This window comes from Rattus norvegicus, chromosome 2 (genome assembly GCF_036323735.1).
Source record: "Rattus norvegicus strain BN/NHsdMcwi chromosome 2, GRCr8, whole genome shotgun sequence".
Lineage (NCBI taxonomy): Eukaryota > Metazoa > Chordata > Mammalia > Rodentia > Muridae > Rattus > Rattus norvegicus.
In genome coordinates this window covers 226363493-226375723 of record NC_086020.1, presented here as the reverse complement: position 1 = coordinate 226375723, position 12231 = coordinate 226363493, and the positions used below count along the sequence as shown (strand labels likewise).

At 45.8% G+C, this 12231-nt stretch overlaps 1 protein-coding gene across 4 annotated transcripts in view; it reads right to left on the bottom strand.

The window, feature by feature from the left end:
• Nucleotides 1-6087: 6087 nt before the first annotated feature.
• The window catches only part of Cenpe (centromere protein E), a 58667-nt gene continuing 52523 nt past the window's right edge, over nucleotides 6088-12231 (bottom strand). For 3 of the 4 annotated variants that reach the window (XM_063282221.1, XM_006233351.4, XM_039103858.2), the window contains 3 exons: nucleotides 10652-10832; nucleotides 8362-8648; nucleotides 6091-6468 (listed from right to left, as the gene is read on the bottom strand). In XM_063282221.1, coding sequence (XP_063138291.1) covers nucleotides 6377-6468; nucleotides 8362-8648; nucleotides 10652-10832 — 560 coding nt within the window. In that variant the 3' untranslated portion in view covers nucleotides 6091-6376. Of the gene's footprint in view, nucleotides 6469-8361; nucleotides 8649-10651; nucleotides 10833-12231 lie in introns of all 4 variants that reach the window. The other variant, NM_001421086.1, reaches the window with a different exon arrangement.

Below are 12231 nucleotides of genomic sequence, written 5' to 3'. Positions count from 1 at the left end.
AGGTCTGGCGGAGACACAGGCTGTACTTTCTGAGGGCTTCTTTCTTGAAGAGGAAAGTGATACCTCTCAGAAGGTTCTGGTTCTGCTCCTCTCTCTGAGAGGCCACTGAGGTGTGGGTTTCACAGTCAGTCAGTCGGATGCACACGAGTCGGCCGGAGCAGAACAAGACAGAGCTGATGCTGTAAGGCAGGCTGGGGTGGCTGGCACCTCTGCCCTCTGTGGGTGTGGAAACTTGTGATCAGTGCTTGTCTGTGCTTTGTTTGTTTGCTGCTGGTGTTAGGTGGGACTGACAAGGTTTAAAATAACACAAACAAACAGAACAACAGACTTCCAGCGCTGCTCAGTGCGTGAGGGCTTTCTTTTCCTCCCTCAAGGGCATGCCACAGGGCCCGGCTTCAATCTCTAGAGCGGTATAAAGTCCAGCATGCTGGCACATTGCCTGTCACCGAGCTCAAAAAGATGTCAGGGGATCACAGAGTTTGCCTTTAACTCCACAGCCAGCCTGGACTACAGAAGACCCTCATTCAGAACAAGAACCAACCCCCTCAAGGAGGGGGGGCAGTTTAAAAATAAAGACATAAATCCTGTCTCCCTTTGGTAGTCAAGTTAGCAGGACCAGTAACCTGGCCAACCTGCAGTGTTCTTATGCGGGAAAAGAGAATGAAACTGCATCTCTGCCAGGGATGTGGCAAGGAGGGAGGGTGGTGTGCAAGGGCAGCCCAGTGTTTGCCGCACTCCTGCTGGAAGAATGTCAGCTTACTACAGCGGACACCTCTGTCTGTGCACCTTACTTTAACAGACATGTATTTTCCTCAACTTCTCTGGGGTTTGAAAGACATTTTTTTTAATGGTTATGAGAGTGCTCCAAGACTATCTTTTGTCTCTGTCTCTTTCTCCCAAAGATTTAAACCCAAGGGATCTGTCTGTAGTCCCTGTACTTGGGAGGCTGAGGTAGGAGATTATGAGGACTAAGTAGGTTTCACAGTAAGACTTAATCTCAAAGGAAGAAGAGTCCCATCCATAAGTATGTGGTTTCAATCCTGAACAAAAGCAGGACCCCTCCTCCAAACTCAAACTGTTTTACATGGAGTAATGACTTAGAATTAATGTAAACATTTAAAATTGTGTGTACGTGTTTACATAAACATGAAAGGCGGAGGGAAGTTAGGCATTGTACTGTGGAAGCTACTGTGATGGTTAGTATATGCTTAGCCCAGGGAGTGGCACTATTAGGAGATGTGGCCCTATCGGAGTAGGTGTGTCACTCTAGGCTTAGGCTAGACCTTCAACCCTAGCTGGCTGGAAGCCAGTCTTCCACTAGCAGCCTTCAGATAAGCTGTTGAACTCTCAGCTCAGCCTATACCATGCCTGCCTGGATCCTGCCATGTTCCTGCCTTGATGATACTGGACTGAACCTCTGAACCTGTAAGCCAGCCCCAGTTAAATGTTGTCCTTCTAAGAGTTGCCTTGGTCATGGTGTCTGTTCACAGAAGTAAAACCCTAACTAAGACAGAAGTTGGTACCAGGAGTGGGGTATTGCTGTGATAGACCTGACCATCCTTTTGTCTGGAAGAATGTGGATTTTGGGACTTTGGATTTGGAAAGCAATTTAAGTGGGGCTTAATGGGCCATCCTAGTAAGAATATGAAAGGCTTTGCTGCTGAGATTGATTTGAACTGTGGAAGCCTGGTACAAGAGGTTTCAGAGGAGAATTTTAATATGTGGCCATAGACTGGTATTTTGGTGAAGAATGTGACTGCTCTTTGCCTTTTTCTGAAGAGTCTATCTGAGGCTAACATAAAGAGATTTCAATTAATTGAATTGACAAAGGGATTCTCAAAAGGCCCCACAGGGACTTTGTTCTCTGGCTAAGTCTCATGAAGAACATTTTGAACAAGCGTAGCAAGGAAAAATATAAATTATAAGGTTTGATTATTAAAGGGGCACCAGGAAGTGAAATGGAGCTGAATCCTGTGTTCTGGAAGATAGCAGATTAAGGGGGTAGGACTTTGAGGCAAGAGCCTACCCAGCTAAATTTAGATCCAGGCATGGTGGTATACATCTTTAATCCCAGGAGATAAAGCCAAGCAGATCTCTGAGTTCAAGGCCAGCCTGGAACAGAGCAAGTTCTAGGTGAAGAAAAGTCCAGGCATGGTGGACCACACCCTTAATCCCATGACACAGGCACGCAGATCATTGAGTTCAAAGAGCAAGTTCCATAGAGCAAGTTCTAGGACAGCTAAGCTTAAGCAGTGAAGGAGTTGGAAAACAGAGGCTGGTGATAATGTAATATAACAGAGGGGCTAAGTTCTAGACTCAGGAAGCATCTTTGGCCATGTGTCTCTGGCTTTACAGTCAAGAATAGAAGGGACTATTGGGACAATTGATGCTGGTTAGCTGGAACTAAGAAATTCATGGTGTTTAAGAAGAGACCAGCATTGCTGTGGTAAAATCTTTTGAGAAGTGTTTTCTGAGAGTACAAAGAAGCTATGTTCCAGAGATAGTCAAGGTTGTAACTCGTGCTACAGCTGTTCTTGGTAATGCGTAAGAGTCACCCAGGTGGTACTGGTTTTGAAGGCATGAAGGGGTCATGAAGAGAGCGGCTGGGCACTGTGAGAGGCCATGGGAGGCCATTGGTGAAGGTGAAGCTTTCAGTGCAGTTGATGGCCCAGGACTGAAGGGTCATGCAAAGGAGTTGAGGCTTGGCACCATGAAGAGAGCCTATGAGGGGCTATGGGTGAAGTCTAGTTGCAGGGAAAGATCCCAGTGTATTGGAGATGGCAGTACCATGGGATGATCATCAAGAACAGCAGCAGCAGTGGAGTGGATTGACCTGAGCTTAGAGTGCTGTAGAGGGTATGAAAGACCCCAGCTTAGCAGCAGTAATGCCATTTTGCAAGGCTGTACTTAAGATGACTGGTTCAGGAAAAGGTTAGAACACTGAGTACACAGCGGCTGCCAAGCAGGAGATGTTTGGTTGAAGGCCTGGCAACAGGACGACTGCGGTTGAGCACCTGACAATGAGAAAAGCCCCGGGAGAGGTCCCACACCCTGGTGGGGGGCCGAGTCAGTCATTATGTTTCAGGAAGGTAGCTAGGAAACTTGCCCCCGGGCTGAACCCTTGCCACATTAGAATCCACCAATTATATCCCTGTAACCATGCATCTGCTTCTGTATGCTTGCTTCTGCTCCCCAAAATCCTATAAAAAGCCCATCCTTGGTTCCGTGGGGCGCGCCAGTCCCCCGAGTGACTGAAGCGCCCGCAGGTGCCTGTGCCTGTGTATCCCGACAATAAACCAAATCCTCTTGCTAATTGCATCCTGTGGACTCAGTCTGGTCATTGAGTTGGAGGGTCTCCATCCTGAGGGAAAGTTCTCCATGAGAGCTTTTCAGGCAGAGCTGGAGAAGTGACATCAGCCCTTTGGAGGAGCCCAGAAGATCATGTGTGGGTCCCATACATTGTAACAAGAAGCTGTAACATTGAAGTTACCTTGGAAATCATGGGCTATCTGTTGAGGAAAGCTGCTAACAGGGAGTGGAGCCTGCCCAGTAGAAAGAAGTTTGTGGCAGTCAACAAAGATGAAAAGGAGTTGGAGATCTGAAGACCACTTTTACATCAGACATGGAGATGCAGAGTTTGGGGTTTGCCCAGCTGGTTTCCTGTCTTGCTTTGGGAATTACAGCAAGTGACTGGATAAATCTCAGAATAGACCTTGAACTTTGGACTTTTAACATTGTTGAGACTGCTGTAGACTATGGGGACTTTGGAAGTTGGACTAAATGTATTTTGCATTATGCTCTGTTTAGGTGGCTCCCACAGATTCATGTGTTTGAACAAGCCTATGGGGGCCAGGGACTGCAACGTGATGTTTGTATATGCTTGACCCAGGGAGTGGCACTATTAGGAGGTGTGGCCTTGTTGGAGTAGGTGTCACTGTGGGTGTGGGCTTAGGCCCCTCCTCCTAGCTGCCTGGAAGTCAGTCTTCTGCTAGCAGCCTTCAGATGAAGATGTAGAACTCTCAGCTCCTCCTGCACCATGTCTGCCTGGATGCTGCCATGTTCTTGCCTTGATGATACTGGACTGAACCTCTGAACCTGTAAGCCAGCCCCAGTTAAATGTTGTCTTTTATAAGAGTTGGCTTGGTCATGGTGTCTGTTCACTGCAGTAAAACCCTAAGACAGCTACCCTTCTTGCTTTTTCACACGGTATCTCAATGGCCTGAACTCGCCCAGTAGGCTGGGTTGGCAGGAGTGAGCCCCAGGGATGCTTGTGTAACATGCCACATGCTTGGCTTTTTATGCAGGCGCTGGGGATCAGAATGTCCTCGTGTCTGACAATCACTCAACTCACTGAGCCATTTCCCCAACCCTAAATTTACACATTTTAAAGGTGTGAAACAAAGCCTATAATTCTGTTAACACAAGTTTGTTGTGTAACAGTTTCCTCTGAGATGGGAACATTCTACTCTGCAAGGAAGGAAGCTCCTTAAACAGCAATTCAACATAGCATCAGGAAGTCAGTGAAACCAACCAGATTCACTGAGCACTCTGCCAATGTGGGCAATAAAAGCTGAGTCCTTCTCAGAAGAGTAGTTAACAGGTAAAGACAACACTAAGACAAGACAAGCTGTGAACAAGACCCAGAAAGACAAGCGGAAAAGAAGACTCTAAGACAAGACCTGGTGACTAAAAGAAGCAAAACCTAGCCAGGCTACTGGAAGAGGTTTGGACCAGTCACTTGGAAGAGACACCTTCCAGCCTGTTGACCATTCAGTGTGTTCCAGCTTCCCAACTTTTGTGAGCTGCCATCCATGCTGAGGGTGGGGTAAGCCTTGGGGATGCAGCTGCCTTCAAGCCACTCTGCTCCTGTAAGAAACTTCTCACCCATATCAGTATTAGTAACTCCAGTCAAACTCATGGTTTGCTGTGCTGTACTTTGGTGATAACTGTATTTTGGTTTGTGATGGGCTACCTACCTATCTGGGGTGAGTAGATGTAAGAAGTCACTTTAGCCTTAGAGACTCCATTTTATAATCTGAATTATAAGGAACAGCTAAATTCCCAGAAACAACATCTGGCTCCAGGTGCCTGGACTGAACTTAAGACCAAGGTTTCTCACCCTGTCTTGTCGGCTAGCACCCAGTCAGGAATGAAACCCAGTAGGCTGCTAAAAAGGCTGATTGGCTGGTCTTGGTCCAGACCAAGTGATCAGGGAAGCCATCAAATACCTCAGTATATGACAGGTAGGGGCCCACTTAAGATGCCAGGTGTGAGAGACAGTTGGAAATGTTCAACATGCATGGACCTGATTGGCTTACCCTACTCTACTTAATTTGGGTGTTTTGCTTTTGCTTTAAAAGGTTGCTCTATCCTGCCTGCTCCTCACCCCCCACTCCCCAGACTGGCGTGGTTTGGATCCCAACCCAGCTGTCTCCCTGACGTATCGGTTTCTGAATAAAAATACTTTTGTTGGCTCCAATTTGGCTTTCATGGTGTATTATTTCTAGATCCCCGGACCCTAACAGTGTGTGTCATCCCTCCCCAGGAAGTTTTGTTACAGTAATTGGCACCCAGAGTCACTGCAGAGCTGAAGGTGAGCTCAGGGAGGGGTAAGTGCGCGGTCCTGGCTACAGGCATACAGAGGCTCTGAGCTCAGCATGGAGAGCATCACCGAGGAAAATTCCAACAGTTGCCCTTCCTGTATGGAAGCTAAGCTGGGACCAAACTGGAGAACTGGAAACTCCCACGCTGCTGGCTGGCGTTCAGTGTCCAAGGGGGTCATACTGGTTGCTGGTGAACTGTCACCAACATTCTCATGGATCCTGTGTGCTAAAACACCAGCATGCCAGCAGGACGGACCTGCTTATGCAATGGTGGCTGGTCTACCATGTGTGAGACCAACAGCGTTTCATGCCTGGCATTATAAGTCAGACCAAAACCCTGTGGCTGGGAAGGGCACAGGTGTTATTCTCTACTTTGGTCTGTTATGGGTTCTCTGTCTGGGGTGAGCAGACGTGTGTGTTTTGTCTTCCCAGGAAAAGTTCTGTCATACAACAAGGTTTAGCTTAGGTGCTATGTTCCAGAATCTTCTAAGTCATATATGAATAACTTTAATGAAATGTATACACATTATGTCCATATGGAAAGACTAAAAACTTCCTTCAAGACTCTTTGCAATATATAAATAATTAACAGTTCACAAATGCAAGCAGAAGGAATTGCGGCCACCATTCTAAGTAATTGCAACCAATCTGTTTCTTGTTCCTCCATCTTCTAATTATACGTGAAAATCAGACTGAAGTGAAGCGGGACTGCAACGTCGCTGTCAGGGTGGACACGCGAAGAGAGCCGCTCCACAGGGTGCTCCGAGGGGCGTCTACTGCATTTTGCACTCGGACACATCTTTCCCTGAAGAGGCTTGACAAAGGTTTGCCTTAGGGTCCACATTCTCTATTTCAGCTGGTTCCTCTGAGAAAGAAAATAAAAACCAAATTAATTCTATTCAAGTACACAGGACAGCAAGAAGACACTACAGCAGCAGACGTCCGAGGAAAGCCGGGTGGTTGGCTCACATGTTTGGTAAAGCAGCAGTGCATTCCCTTAGAGCTCTAGGTCTCATTCTGTCAGAAAGTGTTACTCTGCAGAAACTCAGGACTCATAAGGTATATTCAGTTAGCTTGGGGTTTAATGTGAGTCAACTACAAACTACATCTGATTTTCCTTTCTTTGTTGCATTCTTTGGGGAACAAAGTGTGTTAGCGTCCTTGCAGAAGAGCCTCTGCCAAGGGAGAGGAAGAGAGAGGCACATTTGGCAGTCCTACCTAGCTGTGAGGCCTACAGACCAGTGACTGCACCTGTAATATGGCTGAAGAGTGTAATATGGCTGAAGAGTGTAATATGGCTGAAGAGTGGCACTTATCTTGGGCTAATAGCAGGCCATAAATCCACTTAGACACTGTTAATGCAACGGAACTCGTTCCTGTACTGTAAACCTAGACAGCTATTCACAGTTGGAGAGACCCCAGACCCAAGGAGAACCTACTATCACCACTCTCTTAAACCAGCAACGCCTAACTATTCTAAATACTCACTTTTGTACCCATGGGAAGAGTAGGTCTCACTCCTCCTCAAAGAAAGTCTTTTTTTCACCTCAGCACAGGAGGAGGAGGCCATTGTAGAATCCCAAAACTAGTGAAAATGCAGACAACGGACTGTGGGTGCCCAGACTCAGCTGATATATCCAGAGTACAACTCTTACCCTACGGCTCAGGCAGAAGAGGGCTGGAGAGACTGTAAGAGCCACAGGGCCAGGGCGGCTGCCCTGAGGCTGTGACCTGGGGCTATGGCAGGACACTACACCCTCAGATCTCAACAATCGCAATCTTATCATGATAACACCACACCCCACACTAGATGGGACAGCAGCACTATCTCTGGATGAAGCTACAGACAACTAACAATGGCTGAGAGGGAGAATTAATCTACAGGGACGAGCTTCCTGATTGAAGCTCCCGTGGTCAGCCCTAGAAACGCACACGCAGGCAGTGTTGACGCAGTTTACTCTTATACGTATATTAGCAACAGTGGTTAAAAGAGGGTGTGGGCTTTTGCTTTGCATGTATGTGTTTTGCCTGCATGTGTGTATATGCACCACACTCATGCATGGTGCCCTCCCTCAGAGGCCAGCAGATCCTCTGGAATTGGAGTCACACAGTACTGAGCTGCCGTGTGGTGCTGGGAACGTAACCATGTCTTCTTGCAAGAGTAGCCAGTGCTCATAACTGCTGCACTGCCTCTCAAGTCTTGAGTTAGTTTTTAAAAAATATCATAATGTTGGTAATCAGTTGAAGAGTGGAGTAGTACACGGTTGCAATCCTGGGGTAGAGCTTGTACCCAAGGAACTCTAATTTACTTAGTAACCCACAAGCAGCACGAGCGATGCTGGCAGTCATCACTGAATAAGCTAATGTAGTATGCGTCACTTCCTTTACGTGAAAGGGGGAAATGTTACCATAATCTGTATGCACAGAAAAAAATAGGACATAGGATTTTATGCTCTATAGGATTTCAGTTCCCTGGAGCTTTTGAAAAGCTCTGAGCTGAGTGCAGACTTGAGTGGGTCAAGAATCAGATGTGGTGCTTCTGTAAGTGTGACAGCAGGTGGAGGGCTGAGATGCCCTGCAATGGCAGGTAACACAGTGAACTCGAAGTCTGGTGCACACCATGCAACTGTGAAGTAACCGCGACAACGGGAACAAGAGTTCTGACAGCTGAGCCTCTGAGAGGCAGCGGCTGACTCATGGCTCAGCAGATGGACCAAACACATCTCAGTGACACCCAGCAACCTGGACAGTTACCTACCTGGGCACAGCCCTAAACTGGAGTTATCAAAATAGCGGATTGGGGGAGGTGCTGGTAGAGACTTTGACCGGCTATCGAAAAACGAAGATTTTGGGGAATCTTTTGGCACCGGATCCTGGAAATTTCGCTCCTTGCACTGGGAAGCTGTGTTCTGTCTCCTCTTGGACTCCATCCCAGTCACTGCAGGAGACTTTGGAGGGTTCTCATGAGAAGCTTCTCTGTAACTGTCTCTTCTGAGAGTTCTCTCCTCCCAGCTCTTAACCTCCTTGGAGAGCTGGGAGTTATCACTTGAATGGAAGCGGAAAGAAAGATCAGACAACTCAATTCCTCAGTGTGGGCAATGGAGAAAACGTTAAAAAGAACCCTAGCCTGCTGAAATATCTAACATGAAACTTACCATTTTATTACATTTGTATTTTAATTTCACCCTAACACTTTCTGTTTGGACTACCTCCACAGTTCAGAAAACGAGCTATATAAGTTGAACAATTAAAGTAAAAACTTTTGATTATTGATGTTTGAAAAAATTAAAAATAAATTCAAAGCTGGACATATTTAATGAACACACAACATGCAGAGTGTGTATGTACGCTGTAATAACCGGATAAACCCTTACGAAAGTACATTTTCATCTTTCCTACTTGTACTTTTGGTCACCATTTCTCCACCTCTCTGAATTTCTCTATACATGATCAAACTCCTCTTTCGAATGTAATGTCTCATGTTACCCCTAACCTGCTCTGGTGGGACAGGGTCTCAGCGGAGTTCTGATGGCCTCAACCTCCTGACTGGGTTCTGGGACTACAGCTATGAACTGTCATGCTCAGCCCTTTGTCTTTGCTTAATGTCACTCTACGTAGACGTGGGATAGTCTGGTTGTTTCTTGACGTGGGATATTTTATTCACTTATTCATTCTGCAGTGCTGGGGAATAGACTAGGGCTTTGGCCACACTAGGCAAGCATTCTGCTATGGAGTCATGATGAGCCCTTCATACCTGGTGTGTAATTTTCTTCCACTGTACTATTACAGAGTTCGGTGCAGAAGCTGCACTCTTCCATGGTAATATAGGCCAAATGATCCAGTGCTGTAAGCTGTCTGTCAGTAGGGTACAGTCTGTCAGTAGTCTGTCAGTAGGGTACAGTCTGTCAGTAGTCTGTCAGTAGGGTACAGTCTGTCAGTAGGGTACAGTCTGTCAGTAGGGTACAGTCTGTCAGTAGGGTACAGTCTGTCAGTAGTCTGTCAGTAGGGTACAGTCTGTCAGTAGGGTACAGTCTGTCAGTAGGGTACAGTCTGTCAGTAGGGTACAGCCTGTCAGTAGTCTGTCAGTAGGGTACAGTCCTGACTGTCTGTCAGTAAGGTACAGCCTGTCAGTAGTCTGTCAGTAGGGTACAGTCCTGACTGTCTGTCAGTAGGGTACAGTCCTGACTGTCTGTCAGTAGGGTACAGTCTGTCAGTAGTCTGTCAGTAGGGTACAGTCTGTCAGTAGTCTGTCAGTAGGGTACAGTCTGTCAGTAGTCTGTCAGTAGGGTACAGTCTGTCAGTAGTCTGTCAGTAGGGTACAGTCCTGACTCAGGGTCCTGGCAGCTTCCCTGACTCTAATGGACTCAGGGCAGCTCTCTTCTCAGTGCTCATTTCCTAGTTCTTGGCCCAGTTAAACAGTTCAGAGCAGCTGGGAAGACGCTTCAGTGGGTAACGCACTCAGTTTGATTCCTAGAATCCAAGTTAAACCAAAGCTGGGTGCACAGAGCATGCCTATACCTCAGAGCTGAGGAGGTGGGGCAGGGAGCTCTCTCGGGTTTGCTGGTTAGCCGGGTCAGCTGACCCAGACAGCTCCAGGCTCAGTCAGAGACCCAGACTCAAAACCCGTTGGAGAAGTGAGTGGAAAGGTCAACACATGACCTCTAGCCCCATTGCATAGTTAATGAATGACAAATGTGAAACGAAGCACTATATTCTAATTTCTTCTAAACAAGCATTTACTACACAATCTCTAAATATTTTTTTCTCAAAATTAGTAAAAGGTTGATAACTGCAGAAAATATATACAAATAATTACAACATATGCAGTAGCCATAAACATAGGATCCATCATGCAATCAGAACTTTACTTTTTCATCTGGTCAGATTCTTTTGAGACAAGTTCTCTCTATTATGTATCCCTGGCTGTCTAGGAACTTATTATGAGCTTACTCTTCAAGGCTGGCCTTGAACTCAGAGATCTGTCTGCCTCTGCCTCTGGGGTGCTGGAGTTAGAGGTGTGACCTAGCATGCCCGGGTTTAGAACTTACCATAACAGCTGATTCTTTTGCTTTCTTAGCTGCTCATTTTGTTGCTTTAACTTAGAAATTTCACTTTCCATCTTTTTATATTCACTTTTCAAAATAAGAGCTTTTGTGCTTTGTACAATGCCGCTGCCACCGCCACAGGTTAGAGGTTTCCTCAGAGGATGCGAGTCTTGTTCTGAGAGCACTGCAGGAGCAAGCACACACACACAGTTGAGAGTATTTCTCTTTTAAGCAAAGCAGAAACAACAGGGTGTCTTCTGTGTTGCCCAGGCTGACTTTGAACTGGTTCTGATCCTCCTGTATCAGCCTCCTGAGTGCTGGATCAGAGGCATATGTTGCCATGTTTAGCTAGGCAGATAATCTTAATTAGCTCTGAAGTTCATTCAAAATACTAGAGACAGTAAACCTTGTAACAGGCACTATGGAACCCATTTCCTGGAAGCCTCTTGTGATTTCCTCCTCTCCCTAGAGTCTGCCCTACAGTTGCTCTCACTGCAGAGGTGGCGGCATTCATATTCAGAGCCTTTACTGATCTATGCTCTAATCACCGTGCGACCTGTCAGCAAGCTACCCTATGCAGTCATGCGGAGCCTGCCCCCACGTCACTCAGCACTACTGCATGTGCTCACTAAATACACCTTCAAATGAGAGGAAAACATGACAGCGTTGCAGACAAAATGGAGTAATTTATTTCAATAACCCACTAGGTCACCAGCAGTTCATGAAAGATAGAATATATGTGAGGAGATTAGAGATGTACATCTATGTGAGGAGATTAGAGATGTATATCTATGTGAGGAGATTAGAGATGTACATCTTTAGCATTCAGATACAATACAGGTCAGGTGTCTCTGAAAACCACACCTGTTCCTGTACCCCAGTGGATTAGAGACGAACATCTCATCAAATACAGAAAAGGGCCTTGACAAAATTCAATCTTTATTCATGATAAAGACCAGGATAGGAGGGATATAGCCCAGTATAATAAAGAGTCTACAGCAGGCCCTCAGTCACAGTCTTGATAAATAGAGAAAACCCCAGGAACAAGACAAGGAAGTTCATTCTCTCCCCTACGGTTTAATACAGTGGTCCACATCTTACTAAGGGAAATAAGACAACTGAAGGAGACCAAGGAAATATGAATGGGCAAGGAAAAAGTGAAAGTGTCTTTATTTGTGGATGACATGATTTTATATATAAAAGACCTTAAAATTCACTAGAAAGTTTCTATAGATATAACACTTTCAGCAAAGTATCAGGATACAAAAATCAACATTCAAAAATCAGTTGGCTTTCTAAAAAAAATCCTGGACCAAGTCTAAGCAAGTAAATAAAAGATTTGTGTAATAAAAATTTAAGATATTAGAGAAACTGAAGACATCAAAAGATGGAAAGATCTCCCATGTTCATGGATTCATAGGATCAGTATTTTGAAAAAGGCCATCCTAGCAAAGCAATCTAAGGATTCAAGGCAATCTTCATCAAAATTCCAACACAATTCTTCACAGAAATTGAACAACAACAACAACAACAACAACAAAAAAACCCTTAAATGTCATATGGAAACACACACACACACACAC